Source organism: Liolophura sinensis, chromosome 13 (assembly GCF_032854445.1).
Source record: "Liolophura sinensis isolate JHLJ2023 chromosome 13, CUHK_Ljap_v2, whole genome shotgun sequence".
NCBI classification, from domain to species: domain Eukaryota; kingdom Metazoa; phylum Mollusca; class Polyplacophora; order Chitonida; family Chitonidae; genus Liolophura; species Liolophura sinensis.
In genome coordinates this window covers 20,025,171-20,051,909 of record NC_088307.1, presented here as the reverse complement: position 1 = coordinate 20,051,909, position 26,739 = coordinate 20,025,171, and the positions used below count along the sequence as shown (strand labels likewise).

The 26,739-nt window shown below is 39.9% G+C and overlaps 2 protein-coding genes across 2 annotated transcripts in view; both read right to left on the bottom strand.

Moving 5' to 3' along the window:
• Nucleotides 1–1,716: 1,716 nt before the first annotated feature.
• On the bottom strand, nucleotides 1,717–13,234 carry LOC135480482 (uncharacterized). Its single transcript, XM_064760325.1, has 5 exons — nucleotides 13,150–13,234; nucleotides 11,554–11,617; nucleotides 8,885–9,881; nucleotides 5,679–5,808; nucleotides 1,717–3,414 (listed from the first exon to the last, which is right to left on the bottom strand). Exons 3-5 carry the CDS (start codon nucleotides 9,397–9,399, stop codon nucleotides 3,265–3,267), a joined length of 795 nt encoding a protein of 264 aa, XP_064616395.1. The 5' UTR covers nucleotides 9,400–9,881; nucleotides 11,554–11,617; nucleotides 13,150–13,234; the 3' UTR covers nucleotides 1,717–3,264.
• A 423-nt stretch (nucleotides 13,235–13,657) lies between these two features.
• LOC135480962 (low-density lipoprotein receptor-related protein 2-like) overlaps nucleotides 13,658–26,739 on the bottom strand; it is a 45,792-nt gene continuing 32,710 nt past the window's right edge. The window contains exons 21-24 of the mRNA XM_064760892.1: nucleotides 18,107–18,327; nucleotides 16,219–16,410; nucleotides 14,307–14,496; nucleotides 13,658–13,852 (exon numbers count right to left, since the gene is read on the bottom strand). Coding sequence (XP_064616962.1) covers nucleotides 13,658–13,852; nucleotides 14,307–14,496; nucleotides 16,219–16,410; nucleotides 18,107–18,327 — 798 coding nt within the window. The remainder of the gene's footprint in view (nucleotides 13,853–14,306; nucleotides 14,497–16,218; nucleotides 16,411–18,106; nucleotides 18,328–26,739) is intronic.

The window sequence follows — 26,739 nt, the reverse complement described above, 5'->3', positions numbered from 1 at the left end:
CTGGGGAAACTATGACCATCCACAGGTTGCTGGTAGACCTTCCCACCTATGGCTGGAGAGAAAGTTAGCCTGAGCTGGACTTGAACTCACAGCGACGGCATTGGTGAGAAGCTCCTGGGTCATTACGCTGAGCTAGTGTGCTAACCAACTGAGCCCCGCAGGCCCCAGATTAATTGATGAACTGCAGTAAAATAATCCAGGATACATGTTTACCATGAACTGGACTAGGGCTGGCAACAACCTGCGGATGGCCATCGTTTCCCCCAGGCCTCTGCCTAGTATCCTGAGCAGGCTGAAATATTCTTGAATATGGTGTGAAACAAATCAGATAAAAAAAACAAATAATGGACGGGATGAATAGACAGAGCACACTTTGACAATCCGCCTACGTCAATTCTGACCAAGCATGAAAGCCTAGTAACCCAAGCATGACATTCCAGAAGTTCTTCATGATGGTCATTTGCCCTACCATACCTTCATGTGGCAATAAGGGTGCCCGGCATAAACCACCGACCTTTAGCAAGCTGCTTACCAGTGAGCGAGTGCTTGGGGTTTATCGTCATGCTCGACAATTTTTCAGTCATATGACGACGAAGCTGTTTATGAACCACGCCTGTTGTACAGACATGCACACTATACTGCATGAAAACTGGTGTTGTACAGACATGCACACTATACTGCATGAAAAATGGTGTTGTACAGAAATGCACACTATACTGCATGAAAAATGGTGTTGTACAGACATGCACACTATACTGCATGAAAAATGGTGTTGTACAGACATGCACACTATACTGCATGAAAAATGGTGTTGTACAGACATGCACACTATACTGCATGACAAATGTTTCTCCGTGGGTGTTAAGACAGTTCAAATGATCCCCAAAGTCTACTTCAGGTCACCAAGCCTCAATGATTTATTTATTTGATTGGTGTTTTACGTCGTACTCAAGAATATTTTACTTGTACGACAGCGGCCAGCATTATGGTGGGTGGAAACCGGGCAGAGCCAGGGGGAAACCCACGACCATCCGCAGGTTCCAAGGCCCAATGAACAGTAAGAATAGGATATACGAATTCGCTGTGCAAGGCTGTTATTTGTAATATCACTTTTTTGTGATGATGAAACAGGGTACACATAGAACAATAGTCTGCAGCCTGATGGAACGAGACTGATGAAAGCCAAAGCCTTAATAGTGCAGTTCAGAGTTTATTTGATCTTGCACTGTTAACAAATAGCTGACAAATCAGTTTGGATTACAACAAAAAAGACAAAAAAATAAAAAACAAAAACGGACAACAAAAATTACTACAACTCACAAGAGACCATTAAAACCAACATTACATTTCATCTACTTGAAAATGATTATTGAATGATAACATATTGAAACATCTTTAATAACAACACCCTGTAAACACTTTAAAAATGAGATCAAAAAGTACAAAGCAAATACGGAGGTACAATAAGCAGAGGTACACAACCATTGGTGACTCTTGCACATTCTAAACCAAATCACTAAATCTAATAAAAACACTGACAACTAACTGTAACAGAAAACAATTTTAACAACTTTTTTCAGCCAAGGTTTTCTGATTCCATTAATTTAAAATTTCTGCAAAATAAGATACAAATTTAACCATTTATAGATAAAAAGTTGACTGGTTCAGCCAATCTGGAAAACATTACTTTTGAAAATGATTACCTGTTTTTTTTTTTTTTGTTTTTTTGTTTTTTGTCTTATTTTCAACTATCAATACATTTTTAAAAAATATATTAATTTACAAAACATCATTTCTTAGACTGCCAGCACAAGTATCAATATGATTTCATGTTTGTTACATCATAATCCTGGTGATACAAAAACGTATTGCATACCTAAATACTGCATTCAACAAAGTAATAGCTTTTGGACTACACAGACAAATAGCTACAGTGGGTACAGAACAGATGCTAGTTTGACATATATCCAACAATTTTTCCAGCCAGCCTCTTGAAAATTTTGTTGAATTTTATTCCATGCAAGAAGCTGATAATTATACATATAAAAGAAAATTTCAATCTAATTAGGACATGAGTGATTTTCACTTTACGATTCTTTTTTGCCATTAATTTCTTTTCCAATATAATAAACAAATATTTAAAGGCAGTAAGTGGAATCAACCTTTTGCAAACAAAAATCAGAAGACTGTGAGACAAGCACTTTTACGTAAGAACTGAATTATAACACAAGAGAGGTAGGGTTTATTACATACATGTAAAAACTGCGTGATTTGTCAGGAGCACTGCGTGATTTGTCACAGGAGCACTGCGTGATTTGTCAGGAGCACTGCGTGATTTGTCACAGGAGCACTGCATGAGTTATCAGTAAGTATTTCATGTATTATCACAAAAGCACTGTGAATTATCACATGAGCAATGCATGATTCGTCACATGGGCAGAGCATGAGTTATCAGTCATATTGCATGCACTTTCAAATAAGCAGAGTGAATTATCACATGAGCACTGCATGAGTTATCAGTCACACTGCATGCACTGTCAAATAAGCAGAGTGAATTATCACATGAGTTCTAATACTTAACACATTTGAAAACCTAACGATACATTGCACAGTGGATCATTTTGTTTGATTTTTGGCTCTGTTTTGTTTCTTTTTTCTGTCCACACATGTGAAGAATGCTCTCCATTAATTGCCTCTTTCCACAAATGATTAACAAAAATGTGAATAAAAACACTGAACATGTAATCATCAAAACCCAAACGTTGCTTCTGTATGCGAAAAATGTTCCATGCTGGTTTGAAGAAGCCTGCCTTGGTATGAACTCCAACAATGTCTGCTGTAAATTTAAATCTCCTTTGACAGAGCCGCAATAATATTTTCCACTGGCAGGATGTTTAGAACAAACCTCACAGAGTTCCAACATCAGCGCTGATCAGTCATAAATGTGCTCATTATTAATGTAACGTATGAATCACAAGAACTGATGAAAAAATCATTTACTTGTCTCTCCAGGAGATAAAAAAAAATCCCAGAACACTTTCAATACTGCACATACATGTATCTTAAAATCATGAAGAGGGCACACTTAACAATCTCCCAGAGAGAAAAAGTTCAAATGCACAATTTCTTGGAGGTGACTATTTTGATTATATATAGTGTACTGACAAAACAACTGCATCTCGGCATATCCTGTCTCACACGGAACAAATCGCTTCAAGTGCTAAGCGTCCCGTCGCCCACGATAACCAGCGTTACAAGGCACTGCTATACACTGTCATGTGGCAGAAGTTGGCATGTTGAACCACTGAATTCATCATACGCGGACTTGCTGTTCCTGTTGCTGATGAAGGCGGAGTCAATGGATGTGTCAGATGGGTAGCGTAATATAGGGCCTTTAGGAATGTTGAAATTTATCTGCAAAAGAAATTTGTTACAGGACGCTAAATTTAACCCCTAACAGGTGTAGAGGCAAATAAATGTTGTAAGTATTACTTTGGTTGATGGGAGTTAATTTATCAATAGGATATCATCCAAACATATGAACAAACCCTAAAATGCTTCATCAACAGGACTCTCAGAGTCGGGGAAAAATGTGCAACTAGTTCACGAGAGAAATGTTACTGTTATTCTTCAACCTTTTCGCATGTTTGCAAACTGTTTATTCAAGCTTATTCTGATGGAATTATTCTTTTTAGACTTAAAATTATCCTTCTTCTGAAGATATGAAACTTTCCAATCCAATGAACGTCGTTTTGTCTCCAAAGTCATCGATATCTTGCATTAAAATTTGCTCTTTCACACGTGAAAAGGTTGGGGAATTAGGGAAGGTCTTTTACCATACAAGCAAGCCTTTGACAGGGAAATACAGAGGCTATATTTTCAAATTTTCTCTTTCTGTATTCTTTCTTCACAAATTATAGGTGTTAAATATACATGCCTATATCTATTTATTTATTTGATTGCTGTTTTACTAAAGTATATTTCACTTATACAATGGTAGCCAGCATTATGGTGGGAAGAAACTGAGCAGATTTTAGGGGGAAACCCACGACCATCCTCAGGTTGCTGCAAGACCTGCCCACTTAAAGCCGGAGAGGAAGCCGACATGAGCTGGATTTGAACTCATGGCGACCTCAATTGGTGGAAGGTTCCTGGGTCATTGCATCACGCTGGTGTGCTAACCCTGCTTGGCCATAGAGCAGTGGGGTTCAAGGAGATGAAACTACATCAACCAGTAACTCGTCTTACCACTCAAGCCTTCGAAATATTTCTGATCACTGGAACAAGCAGCTCAGTATATGCAACCATGATACAAGAATCAAATTCTTATTTGATCCAATTTATTTCAGCAACAGGAGAAATTGTCACTGCACTACTTTAATTCTTCAACCTTTTTGAATATTTGCAATACGAAGACTTAAGGTACTGGCTAACCATTATAGTCCAGCCATATCACTGTTCATCACATCAATGTCGACAGGAACGTGCAATAAGCACTGCAGTGGACACTGCTTCTGTTTTTGTTATTTGATTCTTCCCACAAAATCTTGTTGGAAATGGCGAATAACCGAAAACATCATTTAAGGGTAGGAAAAGTCTGACAGAAGCATGGACAATATGGATTTACCATGCAAATGTCATAATTGCAACTGATAATGAATATACCCTAAATGACCAACTTGTACTTAATTTTTCAGTCACATGACGAAGGAGTCCTTAGGGTGCATGCATGTAATGTACCTCCTTGTTCCAGGATGGATTTCCACTGCTCCTTTATCTAGTGTATATCCAATATACTGACAAGGGTCAACCAGTCATTGCATTATCCCCTTAATGCTGAACGCCAAATGAAGAAGCTACAACTTCCTCTTTTAAGGTTTGACCCCTGGATCTACTGCCCCCTAAGCAGACGCTCTACCACCTAAGCCATCGAGGCTATTGAGTTTAGAAAGGTGTTTTGAGCTTGGCTGGGAACATGAGATGATATTCTACTGGAAAATTGTAAGTTTCAGTACTAAAAATAATATTTTGTGGCATTTGTTTGCCTCTAAAAACGCAATTTTGTGGGTGAAATTTTAAGTCATTTACGGTAAGTCATCTTTTTACCAAACTAGTGGCGCAAAGGGAGATAATAAATGTGACAACCAAACAGACATTAGGCAAGTGTGTCCAGGCCACACATATACAACTTCCTTCACAATCATCCTGCATGCTTTACGATTTTAGATTAAATGGTAGAAATAGTCACAGGAATATTTTTGGCTTGAAATAGTTCGTTTTTCTAGGTCCATTTGTTGAATGCATTCACAGTTCCAAATGAAGATGCATTTGGAATGATGAAATATAGCAATCTAGGTGTGTCAAGAGTCAAAAAGCTGAAATTACATCACAATAGGGTCAGAAAAGGTCACAGTAGATTCCAAAGTTTTAAATGCATTTTACTAGGTCGAAGTATATTCTAAAAAAAATCAAACTATTTTCTCAGACAATATTTAATGGTCTTTCATATGACATGTATTTCATGCTAGTGTGGATGCCTTTAAGTCAGACAACAGTTTCAACTTTTCATAAACGTATACAACTTCAGTGCAGTGAACAGCTTTAAAGTTAATTATTGCAAATGTCTGACTTTAGTCTAAGACAGCTTCATGATCCAGGGGCCATGTGTTTCTGCTTACATCTTGTTCCTCTTCATACACTGGGTTTTGGATTCCTGCCCCAGGGACGAGCTCCTCCTGGTCCTCTATCTTCTTATGCCCTGGGGTGCCCTTGTGGTACCACACCAGCTTAGCAAGGGTCGGCTTTTTCCTGAGCATATGAAATCAATGCAATGAAAGAAATGCAGGATAATAGTTTTACACCAAATTAGCAGTCAATACGGTCATATCACGGCCTTAATACAGTAAAGAGTTCTAGAAATGATATATGGATATGGCAGTAAAGGAACATCAAATTTCAAAAAGACACTTCTAAAACCCCCTTCAAAAAAAGGGGTTAAAACTGTAGCCACATTTAGTTTCAATTAAGTAATACATAAAAAAAATACCAATTACATTCGCAGATATTCTTGATTTATTAATTCCTTTGATTGTTGTTTAAACGCTAAAATTTTTCACTTGCACACAATGAAGGTCAGTTTTATGTTTTGAGGAAACTTTAACATGCTGAAAAGCCTGGAGTATATTAACGACCTTTTGGCAATGTTCTGACAAACCACTTTGCTAGATGTGCCGATGTACAGACATCCACAATATTTTGGTGCAAGAAAAGTGGTATTCAACAAATATTAAACTCTGCTAATGGCCGCAATTTCCTAATACAAGATGTATCATAGACGGTAATGCTTTGGTTCAATTCTCCACACCGAGGAACCTTGTGCTTGTGGTTAGATTCTAGATAAGGAAACAGGCAAAAACTTTATGTGTGGGATTTGTTACTATTAGAGGAAGGGGAGGTAAATTCTATGATTTAAAGGGGGAAAAAATGCTTATTCTCCGCCACCAGTGTGTCTGGTCGAAGAGTAATACCATAGCAACCAAATGGGTTGTTCTAACCACAGGGAGGATAGGTTGGTACTGCGTACAGTTTAAATATATGAAAACAAACTATATGACGTCATCAATAAGAAGCCTTGCAACCTGTGTAGTAGGTCAACATGTTAAGGGCCGATGACTTACTCCACATACACACTCGCTGACAGGTCTATGTACACTTTGTAACTACGAAGTACAAACAACGAAAAACAACACCAAAATTCTACGTACACATGTTAATTTTATTTTAATTTTCCATCGAAATTTTGACGATCATGTCCAGTCAAAAACATCCAGTTTTTATAAGTTTATGTCACAAATAACAAAAAAAGTCCTCTACAGCGCCCAGACAAAAACTACATCTTTTCCGGATGTTTGAATGACACACTGGGCATGCAAGTATTTGGTGACGGAGGCAAGTAAGTGTCGGAGATATCCAAGCCTGCAGGCCTTCATCTTGTCAGTGACAGCACAAAGCAGGTGAGCCAGCCAAGAGTCCATAGCTAAACAGTGGTGATATCCTCAGTACGTGTAGATAGCTTACCGAATGCCTTCACTTCTACTGACTGCTATAGCTTTGTGTGTAGTGCTTGTCACCTTGTTAGCTAAGTATACCATTCATGATTGCCGTCTGTCGATCTCTTCTTAGTTTTATTTAAACATCTCAACACTCCCCACTGAAAACTTCGCGCGAAGACTTTTGAAACTCATCCAACAACCAGCGTGGACATATCACATGGGAAATGCAGTATTCTCATTGGCTCTCGACATGTAGACCCTGTGGTTGCTCAAAGTGGACTCTTCCATCGAGCAATCAACACAATTTTCCAAATTGGACTCTCTTTCGAGCAATCAACACCATTTTCCAAATTGGACTCTCCAGGGAGCAACCAATGCAATTTTCCAAATTGGACTCTCTATGGAGCAATCAACACCATTTTCCAAATTGGACTTTCCAGGGAGCAACCAACGCAATTTTCCAAATTGGACTCTCTATGAAGCAATCAACGCAATTTTCCAAATTGGACTATCCATGGAGCAATCAACGCAATTTTTCAAATTGGACTATCCATGGAGCAATCAACGCAATTTTCCAAACTGGACTCTCTATGGAGCAATCAACACCATTTTCCAAATTGGACTCTCTATGAGCAATCTTCCAAATTGGACTCTCTATGGAGCAATCAACACCATTTTCCAAATTGGACTCTCCATGGAGCAATCAACACAATTTTCCAAATTGGACTCTCTATGAAGCAATCAATGCAATTTTCCAAAGCTGAGTGGTAAAGTACAGGTTTTAAGTTTAAAAAAAAAACAAATCTTCCAAGACGTCAATTTTAACTTCAGTAAGTGATTCTTCTCATCCAATTGTCCTCATCCAAAGTTCTCGCTGCTGCTGGCTGCTGATTGTTACAATCAAACTATGAAGACATCAAAGGTTAAATCTAAGACGCTGAGAATATGCCGTTAACATGATTCAAGTTTCACAAATTTAACACTGGCTAACCACATTTTTTCTTAGTTTTGGAAGGAAAATTCAGATGCGTATGTCTTAATGGGCGACATTTCACTTGTCACCTTAACCAGTACATGATCCTAAATTATTGTTTCCCAGCTGCCCTTTGACCAACAAAGTGACACAGTTTGGATGGCTGTATAATGTCTAGGTGCTGATGTCCATAAAGATTACATAAGTGCACGGGAGCCGGAACTTCCATCTTCTCCACTGGATGCCTGATGTGTCTGCAAAAGAAAGAAGACATTTTTGGTGAGAATTACTGAAAGATTACAATAACATGTTACCCTGTGTGAAAGCATGTGCAGTAAACTAGAATTTCATCATGCATGTCTGTTAAATAAACTCTGAAGATCATTTAAATGCAGTTGGAGATACTTAAACCTGCATGATGAAAACATAACTTTCATGAAAGACTACTGTTCCAAATTTATTCTTCCGCTTGTCATAAGTTTTCAGAGTGCAAAATTTTAGTAAAAAAAAAAAAATGACAATACAAAGCACTCCGCGAAAATCTGGAAAAATCACAAATAACTGACCACAAAAATTCTGTCACATACCTTTGTTATCCTCAGCATGCCATAAAAGTGGGTAAATAAATTTCTTGGCTCTTTATCCAATAATCTCCAGCGGAAAAACCTCGTGCATGCCATTTCTCTTGGTCAAATTTGGTGTCATCCCGGAAAACGTTGATTGAAACTGTAACTACCAATTGAAGGGCTGTCGCAGATGTATCAGAAAATTTACCACATACTTACAGAAATTTTCACATAGTACACACTGAATATATGATTTATTTATGTGCTGAGTTAAACGATGAGTGAGTGCTTACCCTCTAACCCGAAGAGTGACAACAACCGTCACCACAATGGCCACCACCAGCAGTAGACTGATAATCACTCCAGCGATGACACCACCATTGCCTTCATCGGCCTCCTTATCCGGGTTGTTCAGGGTTTGGTTCTTGTCCATGTCTGTTGGTACACTTGATGGTATAGGAACAGGAGAAGAGAGTAGTATGGGGACGGAAGTCTTAGCAGAAGTAACTTTAACCGAGGATTTGGTAGAAAGAGGGGGACTGGGAACATGTGCGGGCTTATGAGAAGCTGCATTTTTATCAGGCTGAGAAGATTCGAAAAGGGCAGGTTTGAGAGTTGCAGCATCAGGGGGATACTTCTGAGTGGCTACCTTTTGCTTTGGAGTCTGTTTAGAAAAATGCGGTGTGAGAAAAGCAGGCTTATGAGAATTGGCAAACTTACGAACTGACCGCTGAGATGTAGTGGGTTGGTTTGGATCGTAAGAACTGGCAACTTTGGGGATATCTGTGCTTTCAGGCAATGTGGTCATGTACGGGGACCTGGGGTTGGGATCCTGAAACTTGGGAGGAGGTGTGTGAAGGGAAATCTCAGGAGTGAAGGTCGGCTTGGGAATGGAGGTCAGCTTGGGATTGAAGGTCAGCTTGTGAATAGAGGTCAGCTTGGGAACAGTCACTGGCACTGCTAGAGTGAATCTGGAAGATACCGTTACAGAAGGAGCAGGGGTTGAGACAGTCTTGGGACTAAGTTTGGTTTTTACAGCATCAGTGGTTGTTTCTGCAAAGGTTACACTTTTAAGTGGGATTTTTTCCTGAAATTTTCACAACTTTGTTGAAATCCCTAGACTTTGGCTCAGCAGATGTTTTAGGAGAAACCTTGGACTCCGGGACAAACTGGTTTAATGGGTATATGGAAGATAAGAACTTAGTCAGTGGGGTTGGGGACTGGGTGAAGGTTGGGTTAGAGGTTGACACTGGAGTTTGACATAGCTTCCCAGTGAATTCAGGCGGACATCTGAAAAGGGAGGTCATAGGAATTAAGTCTGTAGTCTATTTCTTTCAGCCAGTCACCTACAATCAGCTGTCTGTACATTCATAGACACACAAAAATTGCTTCTATTCAGTAAAACGTAACTGCACAAGCTTTACACATCGATAAGTTGGAAGTCCAGATTCTTGCAAAGTTAAGGAAGTTGGAACACTTTTTCTAATTTATAATCTTAAACACCATCAGCCTTGTTTCGACAACAACAAGTCTTTACCTCGGGTGATGTCCTAATTATGCAGAAACCAGTGGCATGCTGGATATTGGATATTGGAGTTCAATATGTTTTAACCAAGGGTTTAACTAAACTGCTATAGAACTGCATTTTAGTTGCAACAGTAAATACTGATGATGTCATGTGTCACTAAAGAAAGGCAATTTTGGTAGGGAGAATGACTGATTTTAAAGACAGTTGAATACAGGTGAGCGGCTAGAAGAAATAGACTATAATCAGGTAGGTGCAGGAGGGGAAAGGCATGCAGCTTACCAATACTCTAAATTCATATATGCTTACTGGACATTTACATTTTGACCTTGTTCCAGGACTACCAAGCTGTCTCAGACTTATTAAAGTCTACCTTTAATAGTCTTGACTTCAAAACAGTTTATTGCATTAAAATTGCCTTAGGAAATTTTATTTTACCTTCTGTGTTGTTAAGGTGTGTCAGTATAAGATGAAGGTCAGTTTTACAGGTGGTGGAAACCATACTCCTTACAACGCATGCATCACTCTCTACCTTTCGCTTTACATCACTGCCAGCACTGGGTAACCTTGACCTATGGAGCCTGTGAGATGTACTTAGGCTTTTTAAAACTTAGCCTCATCACTTGTGTCCTTCCGGAGGAACTATTTTATACAACATCCATCAACAGAATTGTTTAAGGTTTTGGTTACAATCATGTTGCACATACTCTAGTTAAAGACAATACCTGTGTATAATGTATTGTTTAAGACAAAAGTTGCGACAGATTGTTTGTGGTGACCTCAGCACTGTTCAAGATTTCTGTACAAAATTTAATAGTGTTCACAGCGCTGTAAAGCGAAAGAGCAACGCGTGCGCTGTAAGGGTGGAGACTGCAGTGCCCAGGGTAAACCAGAGATATTTAGCAAGTTACTGACAAATCTTGCCACATTCTACACATGTGCCGATGTGAACACCATACTGGTGGACAACAAGTGCTCTCAAATAACCACCAGCATTATGGTGGGAGGAAACCGGCAGAGCCCCACAACCATCCACAGGTACACACTTTCCACGTACACCCACAGAGGAAGCAAGCATAAGCTGGACTTGAACTCCCAGCGACCACATTGGTGGGCACTTTTCATCAACAAAGTTGTTTTCACAGCTTTCACTGTAGATGTCACCACTGCTGGCTGCTTAACTTCTGGAATGACAAATGGGACCTGAGGAAAACTGAAGTCTAAAAACATTCCTACTCTAAGAGAAGAGAAGTTCATTTGTATTTTTATATACGATAGGACACATCCTAAAAAAAGAAAAGAGCATTCCATATAAGTCAAAGCTTTTAGTCAAAGATGTATATTGTTTTCCACCCAACACCATGATCCCTGATCATAATCGTTCAGGAATTTGATAAAAATAAAATTAAAAAAAAGAGAAATAAAAACATAACTTACATACAAGCCAGGTGCAGGCCTACAGGGATACAAATTCCACCATTCTCACAAAAAGAGCTGCAATCTATCGTAGAAAGTAGATAAATAAACAAATCATGCTTTATCATACATTCTTCCCTCAGAATGAAAGAATAAATATGGCTTTATGGTAATAATACAACCATATACACGAGTTAATAGTCTTGCTTAGCTCAACTCTCAGCATGCTGGCAGCAACCTGCTGATTGTCGTGGGTTCCCCCGCGGGCTCTGCCCGGTTTCCTACCACCATAATGCTGGCCGCTGCCGTATAAGTGAAAAATTCTTGTGTACGGCGTAAAACACCAATCAAATAAACAAAAAAATAAATCTCAGCATGTTGACAAGAGCTGAATTGACTAACCCAACACTCATGTAGCCAAAGCCCACTTACTTGTGGTAAAGCGTTAAGCTTCCTAACGTGAAATCAAACTTGTGTACTGTGTCCAGAATATGTCAAAGTCAGAATAAAGCACAAGAAAGTGGTTTTTGATGCCATTTTTGGTGCCATGTATGTTCCATTGGTTAGACACGATCCACCTAATGTACTCATTTATTTATTTTGTTAATTGGCGTGTCACGCTGTACTCAAGAATATTTCTCTTGCACGACAGTCATCAGCATTGCGGTATGAGGAAACGAGGCAGAACGCAGGTAAAACTCACAATGAAATCCTCATGTGATAAAAACTGATACAAATCCCGTCTCCCGATATGCCGAAATTGAAATTACATGTACACAGGAGCTGAGGACATTTCTCAGTGAAATTTGTTTTTAGCTAAAATACATTCATATACATATTCGTTGCATAATGAGGGTTCTAAGCAGACAATGTACCGTTCACAAGATAACGGTGTGAGGTGACTTCCACTTAGCCCGAATAATCGGTTCATCTGCAGTGTACATTGTGCATTGTCCTTGTTTGGTGTGACCATGCCTACAGACAGTATTTGGAATTTAAAGGTTTGCAATAGACATCGCCAGTCTTAATACTTTCTTCAATTTCATTCATGGATATATTTAGAGATGTACATGTGGACCTACCAGGCGGGAGACCTGCACAACTCACTGTCAGTGACTTGACCTCACGTAAACGACATGTAAACTGTGTGCGAAATTTAAGGTCCTTTACCGTAAACTCTGATTGTCTTTCATGTGTACCATCCTGTGTTTCTAAGAAAACACTAAGATGAAGTATACATCAGACAAAAGACCATTAAACACTCTCAAAAATACAGTTGAATTTCTAATTTTTTTTTTTTCCAGATTTTTATCAACCCAGAAAATTGCATTCAGAACTTTGGACTCTGCGGTGGTTTTTTTCTCACCATAATGGGACCAGTGGCATCATATCCGGTTATTGCCACATAATACAGGGCAGGTATCTAACAAACCCCTTCATGTGAAGCCGCAGGTAAAATAGCGAGAGCTGGATTCGAACTTACGATCTCATTATTCAGTACTTCAACCATTATCTTCAGCAGCAACAGCAGCAAGGCTCCCATGTTCTAGATATATGTCTATTCTCCATTAACTAAGATTGGATCTGTCCACACCGAGACCAGATGTGAATACTCACTCGAGCAGTTAGTGGTGGAATTCTGCTGGAAGAAATACCCTATGGGACAAGCACACTTCCCGCCCAAAGGCGTGAGTAAACAAAGATGACTGCATTTCAGCTGGGAACACTTAGTCTCACCTGGAAATGCACACAAATTTAGGTTATGGATTTTATTACCTTCGGCAGAACATTTTAACCCAAGCCTAATGCCATTTGTCAATGGAAACCTGGTTTGCTCATCAATCTGCATTGAAATATCCAAATACTGAGCAACTGAGTCGCTGATATTTCGGTAAAAATTATGACAATGAAGAAACCACAAAACGTGACAAGAATATGCCTTCCTGGAGGAAACCTCAATGGCTGGAGGAAACCGCAATACCTGGAGGAAAACGCAATGCCTGGAGGAAAACGCAATGCCTAAAGGAAATGGCAATGCCTGGAGGAAAACGCAATGCCACAGACCTTTGCTAGGTACCAGAAAAGAGGAAAAAAATTGAAGCTGCAGGCAAGACAGTGACGTCTTTTAACTGCCAGACTGGGCTTCAACCGCCAGAGCCTGGGCTTCAACCGCCATGGACAGCGCTTCAAGAGCCTGGGCCTGCGCTTCAAGAGCCTGGGCCTGTGCTTCAACTGCCAGAGCCTGGGCTTCAACTGCCAGAGCCTGGGCTTTAAGAGCCTGGGCCTGCGCTTCAAGAGACTGGGCCTGCGCTTCAAGAGCCTGGCCAGCACTTCAAGAGCCTGGGCCTGCACTTCAAGAGCCTGGGCCTGCGCTTCAAGAACCTGGGCCTGCGCTTCAACCGCCAGAGCCAGTCTGGCTTGTTGATACCCCAAAAATATGGTCATTCACCATATGCACCCTATTTATAGTACCTTCAGTTGGCGTAGCGGGGGCACAACTTTATAGTACCTTCAGGTTGGCGCAGTGCGTGCACAAATTTATAGTACCTTCAGGTTGGCGTAGCGGGTGCACAACTTTATAGTACCTTCAGGTTGGCGCAGTGCGTGCACAAATTTATAGTACCTTCAGGTTGGCGTAGCGGGTGCACAACTTTACAGTACCTTAAGAATAGCGCAGCGCGTGCACAACTTTATAGTACCTTCAGGTTGCGTAGCGGGTGCACAACTTTACAGTACCTTCAGGTTGGCGCAGCGCATGCACAATTTTATAGTACCTTCAGGTTGGCGTAGCGGGTGCACAACTTTAACCGAAGTACGTTTATGTAAGCCCCTGTGCACGACTCAGGTTTCAAGACTCCATTTTTGTGAACTCTCATCAGGGCTCTGAAGTGAGTGTCTGTCACATACACCCAGTCCTCAAAAACATCCACACTGAACGGCTGTTTGAGCACTTTGTAGGTTTGCCTGAAAGTACAACCGAAACTTGCATCAACCAACAATTCAAACCGGAAAGGCACTCCTAGAAAGCACTCCTTCGTGGCGACTGAATACAACAAAGCGCTCAGAGAGTCACACCAACTCACCTGCTATAACAGTCAACTAGACAATGGAATCAGAATAAAAGATAAAATCTGTAAGGTGTTGTGGTGGTAAAGACATCATTGTGGTGGGAGTTCATGTACAAAACTGTGGCAGTGGTCTTTGGTATGCAAATTGTGAACTGCATGCAGCAATCGTGAACAATTCCAACGCTGTGAATGGCTGAGCAAATGTTGAGATATGGTAGTAAAAAAACCTTCTTTGTGAGGTGCTGTGGGTACAACTCACTGGAGCAATCTTTGATATGCAAATCATTCCCATGATTGGCTATCCGTGTACAATGGGTGGCCACTGCAGCCCTCTGATTGGCTGAGCAAATACTCAGCTGACAACGGTCACTGTCCTGCATGGATGGTTTAAACATTTCGTCACAGTATAGGAAGGCACATGCGTTGGCCAGTGTCGTAGGTTCCTACTACTAATACAGAAGTGGAAAGCTTCCTGCAGATACTGTGTATACCGGATAAACTGGTATACACCAAGGTAAATTCTTACACTCTACAAATCTGTAGCTAGTAGCTAGAGAGACAAAAATCTTATCTGGATAAGGGATTGCACTAGAAACTGTAGCCTACAAGAAAGGCTTGTAGAAATCAGTGTCTATCAATGGGGTTCGTCAGACTTCTACAAAGGGAAGGAAATTTTGTAGCTGATAAAACATCAGTGCCCTCTACAAAGGGAGGCAAATCTTGTAGCAGAAAAAACAACCGTGCCCTCTATCTATTTGAATAACAATGTCAGCTTTTATTATTCATGATTACTAGTGTTGGTACTTGAAATCAGTGGTATTGTTATTTAAGAAGGTATAGGGAACTGGTGTCTTATCAGTTACAAGATTTGCTTCCCTTTGTACAGGGCTGGCAGAACCCATTAAAATACAAATTAAAACCAATGAAAACAGTTCAACCTTACATAAGTAGGCCCTTAGTAGAAAAAAAACACAAACAAAACCAACTTTTTGTCACTAAGTTTGAGATCCCACATATGATTGCATTATATAGGAGCTAAAAAAAAGCTTACCTGCCATCTGAGAATGTGCATTTACACACCAAAAATAAAACCTAACCTTCAATCCATGTGTGACAGCCCAATATAAGAGATTAAAAAACTCGCGCCTTACTCATACGGGCGAGCTAAAATAGGGCATGATAAATTAAAGGTGGAAAAAACATAGAAATTGTAAATAGTTCAGATGAAAGAGTGTGAATATTGTCTTCAATAAATTTTTTCCATCTTTTGTTTAAAGAGAAAACGACACTGGAAAATATTTTTTCGAATGGCGGGTATTTGAGACTACCTTTTGGTATATATTGTCGTTGTGTAATAATGTTATAAATGAGGATGGATGCGACGCATGTTTAATGAATATATTTGCCTTAGAATTTGGTCTTTTTAGCTTACAAATGTGTTCAACCTGAATGTTGATTATTTTCTTTAATTAGGGCCAATGAAATAAGCACTGAGGGACAGAAAAAGACCTTGAATCAAAATCCCATAAAAACCTTAAAACTCAAAAAGGCCCAAAGAACATACATGTATTTTTAACCGCATGAGACTGGCAGATAAACTGTGCTCATGGATACAAACCTGTTCTCCCCACTGAAGTCACAAAACTCCAAAGTCCCCTGAAAGTTGTCGATGACGTAGAGCCTGTTCTGTACGTAGTCAATAGCGAGTGCGACAGGGCGAGACAGTCCACTATTCAGAACATGCTCCATATTTTCCCCATTCATCCAACTCTTCCTAACAGACAGGTATCCGTCAATCCAGAACATCAGCCTACCGACAACAGAAAATGTAAATGAACAGAGAAGAGTGGGTGCACAACTGGCATTTTTCTAAAGTTCAACATATCCACTGTGACACAAATACCATGTATGCTCACAAGAAATAGGTGAGAAATTCCTCCAAAAACCAAATGAAAATAGAAAAACTGAAAATCTCTTCACTCTTATTTTTTTTAATGATTTTCCTGTTTTCCCATAAAACGGATGATTTTTTTAGATTTATTTTCATAACCTCCTGCGATCTCTAAAAAAAAAAAAAAAAAAATCTTTCCACCCATAAAACAAAATTCTAAAAATTGATGAGGCCTCGGTTATAATGATTCATCCACATTATAAAGAGCTTAGCAGATTTTGTGAAAATTGATGAATATTCTAGTTGAAAAGGTTAAGTCTTTGCATTAAAAGAATCAATTAAGGAACTTCATATGCTTCTAAAAGTTGAAGTATAAAAGCATTTATATATAAATATTTAAGATGAAATACAGTACCTCCTCCATACTTTATGTTTATTTATTTGATTGGTGTTTTATGCCGTACTCAAGAATATTTCACTTATACGATGGCAGCCAGCATTATGGTGGGAGGAAATTGGGCAGAGAATGGGGGGAAACCCTCGACCATCAGCAGGTTCTACACAGATCAGCTAATAATTTAAAAGTGAAACTAGATTCAATGGCACTGCCAGATGTACATCGAACTTAACTGTCTGCTGTGTGTATCTGCTGGAACTTATTACTTTTATCTGAAAAGCCAACTGAAAATACCCTAATTCCACGCGATTTGCAATAATGAAATAGCAACTTTCAGTACGATTTATGCTCCTTTCTAATTTGACTTTAAACGCAAAACTACACTCGGCCAAAATAATACCCTTAAATCATTAAAAAAGTTGAAGATTTACAGCAGTGATTTTTGGCGAGGAAAATTTAGTTCAAGGGAGGTAATTATATTTTCAGTCTCCACCTCAGGTTTTAATCATTTATTTGATTGATGTTTTATGCCCCACTCAAGAATATTTCACTCAAAGCACGGAGGCCATCATTATGGTGGGATGAAACCTTGCAGAGCCCGAGGTGAAACCCACCTCAGGTCTGCATGGCTTCGGTTATTCTTTCCATACAAGGACACGCATAAAATAAGCCGTTTTGGTATTTCAGGAATCTCATGAGTTCACAGAGCTTAAGAAGAGACAGGGTTGGGTCTTTTGCGAACTAATGCGGCTAAATGGCGTGGTTTTACGGCAGCTGGTAACAGCGCTGTTGGGTCAAGTTGGGTTGCCAGATGTGTATTCAGTCTAGCAAAAACCGTAAAATCTCGCCTTTTGGCTACGTTAGTTTGTGGGAGCCCCCACCCTGTCTCATCCATATCTGCATTAACTTGGGGGAGGTGGGGGGACTCCTGAAATGCCGACTCAGCATAATGTGACAAGATTCGTTCATTAGAAAGTTTAGCTCGCTTTGATCCGATTCTTACTGAATCTTTGTTCGGAAACATTCACAAAATAATTTTCCTGAACTTCTTTCATTGTGACTTTATGAATTCCCACAATTACAACTACAAGAAAATCAATTTAATTTCACATTATGGAGATGACTCCTTTTATATAATTTCTTAAAAACTTGTCACATTTCAATAAGAACCTGTCAACCAATCAGCACTGATTTTGTGTACCGTTAACAATCACTTACCCTTTCGGGGGATGCAGAGTTACTCCCCTTTGTTTTTCTTCTGACAAGTGAAGAATAATTCTACACCAGATTAGGTTCCTTGAGCAGACAACCATCCTCTTAACATCAGTGATGTAGACATTCCCCGTCAGCCAATCATATGCCACGCTGGAGGCATGTGATACAACTAATCTCTGATACTTTCCAGCTATTGTCTTCTTTGTGAACATCAAGACACGGCCCTGCATTTGCAGAATACAAGATATACATTAATTAATGTGTGAATTTCGAACAAATCCTCCTGTACTATCTTGTGACTCGTGAAAAATGTTTGACAACCTTTATTGACATTACTTTACTGATCACTTGTCTCACCTTGTTCCAGAGGCAACAAATGATGCCTGTTTCCTTTAGAAACTTCTCAAGTTCACAAACGTTCAGCCCTTCAATTTTCCCCGTATGTTTACTATGAATAACTTCTTGCGAAACTTTTTTCAGACGCCCATGTTAAAGTAAATCTGATCTCGCAATAGACGGGTTGCATGACCAACTCATGGCAGCAATACTGGAGCACACTCCAGTTCAGAGTACACAGCCAGTGTACTCCAATATGGCTAACTGACTATCGTTCTGCAAGGGTGATGATGTCAGCGTGATTATCATGTCAAATCAGGAAAATTATCACATCACATCACGAATATTATGTCAAATCTGGAATATTATTACGTGAAATAAGGAATATTATCACATCTAATCCGGACAATTATGTCCAATCCGGAAAATTATCACGTCAAATCAGGAAAATTATCACATCGCATCAAGAATATTATGTCAAATCTGGAATATTATTACGTGAAATAAGGAATATTATCACATCTAATCTGGACAATTATCACATCCAATCCGGACAATTATCATGTCCAATCCAGACAATTATCATGTCCAATCAGGAATATTACTAATATCACTGAAACTGCCGAGGATTTTGTTTTTGAGGACTCTTCACTTACATGGGTATAACAGCGCTTGTCATAGTAAATTTTTTTGAGCAGTGGCATTGGTCCTGTTTGATACGGTCTTTCATATCTTTTAATCTTTTTGCTTAGTTTATCTTAGGACTGAAGTATGTAGCACTTTAACTTTTATGTAGCACTTTAACATTTTATTTAGACAATGTTTTCACACTAATACTGTACCGGTACCTATAGTCCTTATATCCAGTATAACTTTTTTTTTCTCAAGTTGGCAAATTCCAGCAGTGTCAAGTCAAAACTATAAAACAGTTATATTGACTAGTAGACCAAATTTACACATTCCACCTCAAAAATACTGCACAAAGTTGACTATTTTGAATACTGCTACATAAAATAAATAGATACTAGGTACCCTGTATATCCTTGCTAATACATAACATTAAGTCTTACAATGTGACATGCTGAAACAGCTGGGTGCATGAACTTATCATAATTTAGCAAACTTAATTGCCCGAAGAGCTATGTATATGTTCGAACAAACGTTTCCACAGTTAAAGCATGTCGACATCTTCATTTACAACATACAAGCAACATTAACAACCGAATTAGCTTGCTGTGGATTTATTCCTCCCAAACTCAAGAGTCTCTTGTGTCCCCCTCTAGACGGAGAATCACTGGTACGTGTCCCCTCTGGATGGAGAATCACCGATACCTGTCCCCTCTGGATGGAGAATCACCGATACCTGTCCCCTCTGGATGGAGAATCACCGATACATGTCCCCTCTAGATGGAGAATCACCGATACATGTCCCCTCTAGATGGAGTGTCCCGTCTGGATGGAGAATCACCGGTACGTGTCCCCTCCGGATGGAGAGTCACCGGTACCTGTCCCCTCCGGATGGAGAGTCACCGGTACCTGTCCCCTCCGGATGGAGAGTCACCGGTACCTGTCCCCTCCGGATGGAGAGTCACCGGTACCTGTCCCCTCCGGATGGAGAGTCACCGGTACGTGTCCCCTCTGGATGGAGAGTCACCGGTACCTGTCCCCTCCAGATGGTACGTGTCCCCTCTGGATGGAGAGTCACCGGTACGTGTCCCCTCTACATGGAGAATCACTGATACATGTCCCCTCTAGATGGAGAATCACCGATACGTGTCTCCTCTACATGGAGAATCACTGATACGTGTCCGTCTGGATGGAGAATCACCAGTACGTGTCCCCTCTACATGGAGAATCACCGATACGTGTCCCCTCTAGATGGAGAATCACCGATACGTGTCCCCTCTACATGGAGAATCACCGATACGTGTCCCCTCTACATGGAGAATCACCAATACATGTCCGTCTGGATGGAGAATCACCGGTACGTGTCCCCTCTACATGGAGAATCACCGATACGTGCCCCCTCTACATGGAGAATCACCGATACATATCCCCTCTAGATGGAGAATCACTGATACGTGTCCCCTCTACATGGAGAATCACCGATACGTGTCCCCTCTACATGGAGAATCACTGATACGTGTCCCTCTGGATGGAGAATCACCAGTGCGTGTCCCCTCTACATGGAGAATCACCGATACGTGTCCCCTCTACATGGAGAATCACTGATACGTGTCCGTCTGGATGGAGAATCACCGATACGTGTCCCCTCTACATGGAGAATCACCGATACATGTCCCCTCTAGATGGAGAATCACTGATACGCCATAAGTGGTGCATGTGTACAATAGACTGTAAAGGCTTTTTCATCAAACTTGCTTTAAACTGATTTTTGACTGGCTCAATTTAGTTAGGACCTGCAATAGTATCTCAGGCCCTGCGATAATCAACCAATGATTAAAAATAAGCATATGGCACCGAAGTTCCACTAATCTACCAGCCTATTGGTCATTCAGGGGAGGGCTAAATATAATAACAGTTCATAAACAATTGTCTTTTATATTTTTAGCCTTCAAACAGAAATTTTTTGCCCTAACTATACTACTAGGAATAAAAAAAATTTCTTTTTTGCATCTTTATAAAGACAATTTTGCATGACCCACTTCTGGCAGCCATACTGGAGTACTGCCGCTATACCACCCCATGTCAAAAGGACTCCAATATGGCTGACTGGCTAATGTTCTACCAGAGTGATGATGGCACATGCACCCCTCTGTTGCAAAAATGATTAGTAAAAAGAATTTTTTTTTTTTATCTCGAAAAAGAGATTTCCAGTCGCCCCAGACAATTTTGTAATGAAAATCCAAATAAGTATCGTTTCTCAGTAGAAATCCACCGGTGGCTGTGTGGTCAGTACGACTGTTGTCATGCAGCCATGACTAGGACGTTTTATTTCTTGGTCTATTCCATCACAGAGGAATGGGTTGACTGATCTAGCTTTATGTAGTCCTACAATTGATGGAGCTGGTTCTTTTTGTATGATTGACTTATCTTCATTTATCTGGTTCTGATTGTGGCTCTAACTATGTATGTTACTCGAGTACAGCTAGTCACTCCTGCTCTTCACCATGTGTACGTAGGCGTACATACATTCAAGTCTGTCCAACGAAGCTAGAGACCTTAGTAACACATGGCCTGGGTGAAGAAAACGGACCTCCTTATGTTATTACACAGGAAAATGCCTATTTTGAATCGCTGTCAGCGATCTTGTATCCACTGGATTCGAATAATTTTCAGCTTTCCAGATAGTCTGAATGTTTCTGCAAAGCTTTCTTGACGTTATTTTATATAACTGGGACTTACTGGGTGCTAGCGTTCAAAGTGCCCTTTTCCCCAATGCTTTATAATTGGGTGGCCATTTTGTTTTAGACACAAAAGGGTGCTCACGTGACCTCCAACTTTCAACCAGTCATACAGAATGTGTAAATATTTTGATTTATTTATTTATTTAATTGGTGTTTTATGCCAGACTCAAGAATATTTCACTTATACGACGGCGGCCAGCATTATGGTGGGTGGAAAGCGGGCACAGCTCAGGGGAAACCCACGACCATCTGCAGGTTGCTGACAAACCTTCCCACGTACGGCCGGAGAGGAAGCCAGCATGAGCTGGACTTGAACTCACAGCAAAGGCATTGGTGGGAGACTTCTGGGGTCATTACGCTGTGCTAGCGCGCTAACCAACTGAGCCACGGAGGCCCCCTAAATATTTTGATGTAGTAGACCTATTCTTGTAGGATTTCACAACATACATCATTAGGATTGTACAGGATACAGAATTGTATATCGGACTATTAAAACAACGTTGCTTGACATCTGACCATCAAACAGAAATTGAAATGATAAAATAATTAAGATCTACTAACGAACCTAGGTGTAATGATTATGCTGTAACACCTACATTACAATTGTTCACACATATTAAAGGCGATTGGATTTCAATCATTGTGACATGTACACAAGGTGCGCATTTCCTAAACTAGCCTTGGAGAGGGAATCACAATAGCTCTTTGGTGGCAATAAGCAATCAATGATATTCTAATTATGGCCATCTAAAGTTCATTCAAAACCTTCTATTCCATCAATATGGTGTTCATACCAGTACATCAAATGCCATGGGAAGGTTTATCAGTAACTCGCCAAAGGCTGCTGGTTCTCCCCTGACACTCTGGTACTAACCACCATCAACTTGATACAACATAGTTGATACAAACTGAAGAATGTATATTTCTGTAGATTCTAATAGACATTATATCCCTTTTCCGGACATTCTCGTCTTGGGCATTTTATCATGACATTTCTGACAAGGGGGTGGAGGGGAGGGGGGGTCATGAAAAGGGCAACCCCAGGGGACATATTGAAAGGTCATTTACAATGTTTTGTCGTTATTTTCCTTTATGCAAAGAAACCTGCCAACAAGGGAACGAGAAAAGAGGCAATGGAATATCTTCGCATATCAAAATAACAGCACTGTATTAACAAGAGCCCTGGCAAAAATTCCTGCATTCAGACATTATTGCTGTTGTTCTCTCGATTTTAGTAAGATGTGATATGATGTCCCTATCTCGAGACAAGAAAAGTTGGGTAAAGGCCAACATAACACTGGAGAACCTTCAAGCATTCAGCTGGGAGTCTACATTCAAAAGAAACCAGATGGATCTGTCCACTACTTGTCAGCGCTTAAGGATGCCCCCATTCAAGTAGACTAAGCCCAGATTTGATCAGGCAGGGGGGAAAACAAAGTTTTCTCCTGCACCATCTGTTTGCATTGCAACATCTATTTTGGTGTTTGCCAAAAAAACCTCAAAAGCCAATTACCTCCAACACAAGAATAGCGCAAAAATATGGCTCTCTGGATGAAGAGACAAGAGGTATTAAACCAGTGATTTATCCATACAGCTTATTCTAAGTCTCTTGGACTCCATGGCCTAGTGGTTAGCATGGTAGCACTGCACAGTGACCCAGGAGCGAATGGTTGTGGGTATCCAACGGTTTCCGCGGGTTTCCTCTCACCATTATGCTGGTCACTGTCATAAGTATCACTCTTGAATATGACACAGAACTCCATTTAATTCTATTGTCAAGTCTATTTACAGGTTTAGATTTCCCCACTTTCAGTGTTTGTGTGGTCTCACTAACAGTAAGCAGTCAACAATGCTCATGAGGTCGTTTGCACAGTATATGGGTCGCTGAAGACCACTTGTTTTCCACCTATATGTGGTGAAGGTTCGCCAGTAACTTGCCAAAGGTCAGTGGTTTATGCTGGGCACTTCAGTGTCCTCTACCCATAAATCTTACTAATCGTAGAAGTGAAAAATACCTAAGCAACAATCAAGCCATACTCCAGAAAATTTCACTTCTACCATGACAGCCAGCTTTAAGTTGGGAGGAAACCGGGTCAAGCATGGGTACAAACCCATGAGCATCCGCAAGTTTCTGGCAGAGCTGCCTACGTATAACTCCAATGGCCCTAAACTCATAGCGTCACAGTGTGGCATTATCTAAACAATTGGCTGTGATGTCCAATGAAATCAATAAATATACACAAGTTAAAGTACTGTCTTGTTGTGAGTTAAAAGCAAGATGTCTTGTTTATTGTTCTGTTCAGTTGTATCCGAAATTTAACCAAAGTTGGCTATGTGTCAGGATTCAATCCACATGAAGACATGTTTGCCAAGTCATCGATGAAGACGATGGCACTATAGACAACTGGAACAGCATCAGAGAGCCAACTTTTCCAGAAGAGAAAAGCATGTAAAAATGCACTAAAGTCATTGTTACACAGTAACATGCACTGTTAAATAAGAACTCTTGTACTGCTATAGGTAGGAAAAAGTTTCCATTAGTGCCTGTGGAACACACCGAGACCAATAATGGGTAAATCAGTTTCAATAAAGGTTGCCTATCATTTTTCACAAGTCACATGATTCAGGAGAACCATTTTTACCTTCAATGATAAAAAAAAGGTATTAACTCAAAACATCCCTGTTATACATAGTTATAATCCATCCCCCATTGTTTTAATCTCTGATCCAGATCACGAGGATTAGCGACACCGCAGGAAACAAAGGAGGATTAAAACCACTAATGATGATACCCGTTTGACGTGCTTGAATAATTTTGGCCATATTATTCTTGGAAAATTTTAAGGTTTTAAGATTTCTTTTTCAGTTTTCTCTTAAATAGGCGAAAATTAATTCCCGTGAAGATATTTTTGGAGAAAATCCGCGAAAATAAATTCCAGCGAATAATAAGTACTTTACAGTATCAAAATTGAGGAAAACCAAATGTGATTATGATAGTAGTTTAAACAGAAATATTTCTGATTTGAGATTAGGTTCCAAGGACTGGTGGAAACTGGTAAAATGTTTGATGAAAGAAAATAATGCTTGCATGGCTTTCCCAGACAAGTCTTACAATGGAAACATTGAGAGCGACCCTAAAAGAATTACAAATATTTTTAATGACTTCCATATTGAATGTGCTACTATCCCAAACACCGACATTGTTCTCCCACCACTCCAATGTCTTGGAAATAGCCTAGAATTTATAGTCCTTACCACAAATGATACACACAATGTGTCGTCAAATCTAAATGTAAACGACGCATGCAGGTCGGATTTTCTAGGGAATCTAACATTAAAAACCACAAGTTCCGACTGACAACTTTACTCAATACCAGAAGTACCACTGACAAAATTACCTAATACTAATTAGTGCTTGAATCATAAGAAAATGCCTAATTTGTTAAAAACAGCAAACGTTCTGCCACTTCACAGAAAAGGCAAGAAATCCATTGTTATCAAGTGCCCATTCCGGATTTATACCCGGTGATAGCACTGCGTATCAGCTGCTTGACATTTATCACTATATTGTCAATGCCATCAACAAGGGTCAAGAGGTCAGGGCCGTCTTTTGCGATATCACAAAAGCATTTGACAGAGTATGACAGAGGCCTTCTTTATAAATCAGACCCTATTGGCATGTTCTGGATTGGAAGTACCTGTCTGACAGAAGACAATCCGTTGTCATAAATGGAATAACATCAGACCCAAAAGGCTGTTCCAGCAATGGCCCCACAAGGGTCCGTCCTGGTTCCATTGTTGTTTCTGGTGTACATAAACAACATCACTGTTGACCTTAATTGTAACGCAAGGCTATTTGCTAACTATTCATTGTTTGCGTAACTGTTGTCAACCCATTACATGCTACTATTTTGAATGAGGATCTTGAGAAAATATTTCTGCGGCACAAAAAACTGGCAAGTTGAATTCAGCCCTTCCAAAACTAAGTCGATGCTTTTCTCTTTAAAGCACAAGATAAATCCAGACTTACATCTATACTTTGGCAGTTCTGTATTCCAATAACCAGACCAGCATTAACAATTGAGGATTGTGCTGCAGGGGTTATAAAAGTAGGATTTTTTTTTGTGGAGAAATGATAGGTTTCAAATAATCAAATACAAAACGGTGCGCATTTCTGATATCTTGATATTACAAGCTGAAGTTGAAGCCATCTGAACAGCTCTGAAATTTAATATGGACGTTGCAAGTTTCAACGTTACAACTTCAAGGGGGGACATCCCTTTGTGATGCGGTGCTGCAAATGAATGCATCTTAATATGGAGAGGTATATAGGTGTACCTGTTAGTATCATCAAAATAATCCACAGAAGATTTCTGAATTTCTTCAACCTTTTCGCAAGTGAATGCGCAGTGGGGTTAACACAAACTTTAAACTGATTTTGAGACAAAATCACATTGATTGGGTTGGTCAATTTCAGGACTTTACAAAAAGTGTAATTTTATCAGTCTGCACAGAATAATGTCCTCAGAATATGCTTGAATAAACACCTCGAACAAATGCAGAAAGGTTGAATTACAGTAATCCTCTAAATTAAATATTTCTGGAAATATTTGTGTTTTACACAGTACTTTAAACAATAATAATATACGTGTCAAAATGTACTGATCTAAACCATGATGCCTTCGGGCAACTTCACAGCACAAAGGACATCACCACAAAGCCTTAATGTTAATCTACTCTGGCAGATACGTGTACTGTTACACTGTTTGTCCCTCGCATAAAATAAACTATATTCGTTTCACACAGGCTGGTGAGGATGCCAGTGATGTGGATTTGGAGGGCATGAATTTGGAGAGTGCGGATTTGGATGTGAATATAGAGAGTGCGGTTTCGGAGGATGAGTTTGTGGAGAGTGTGCATACTGAGGACGCG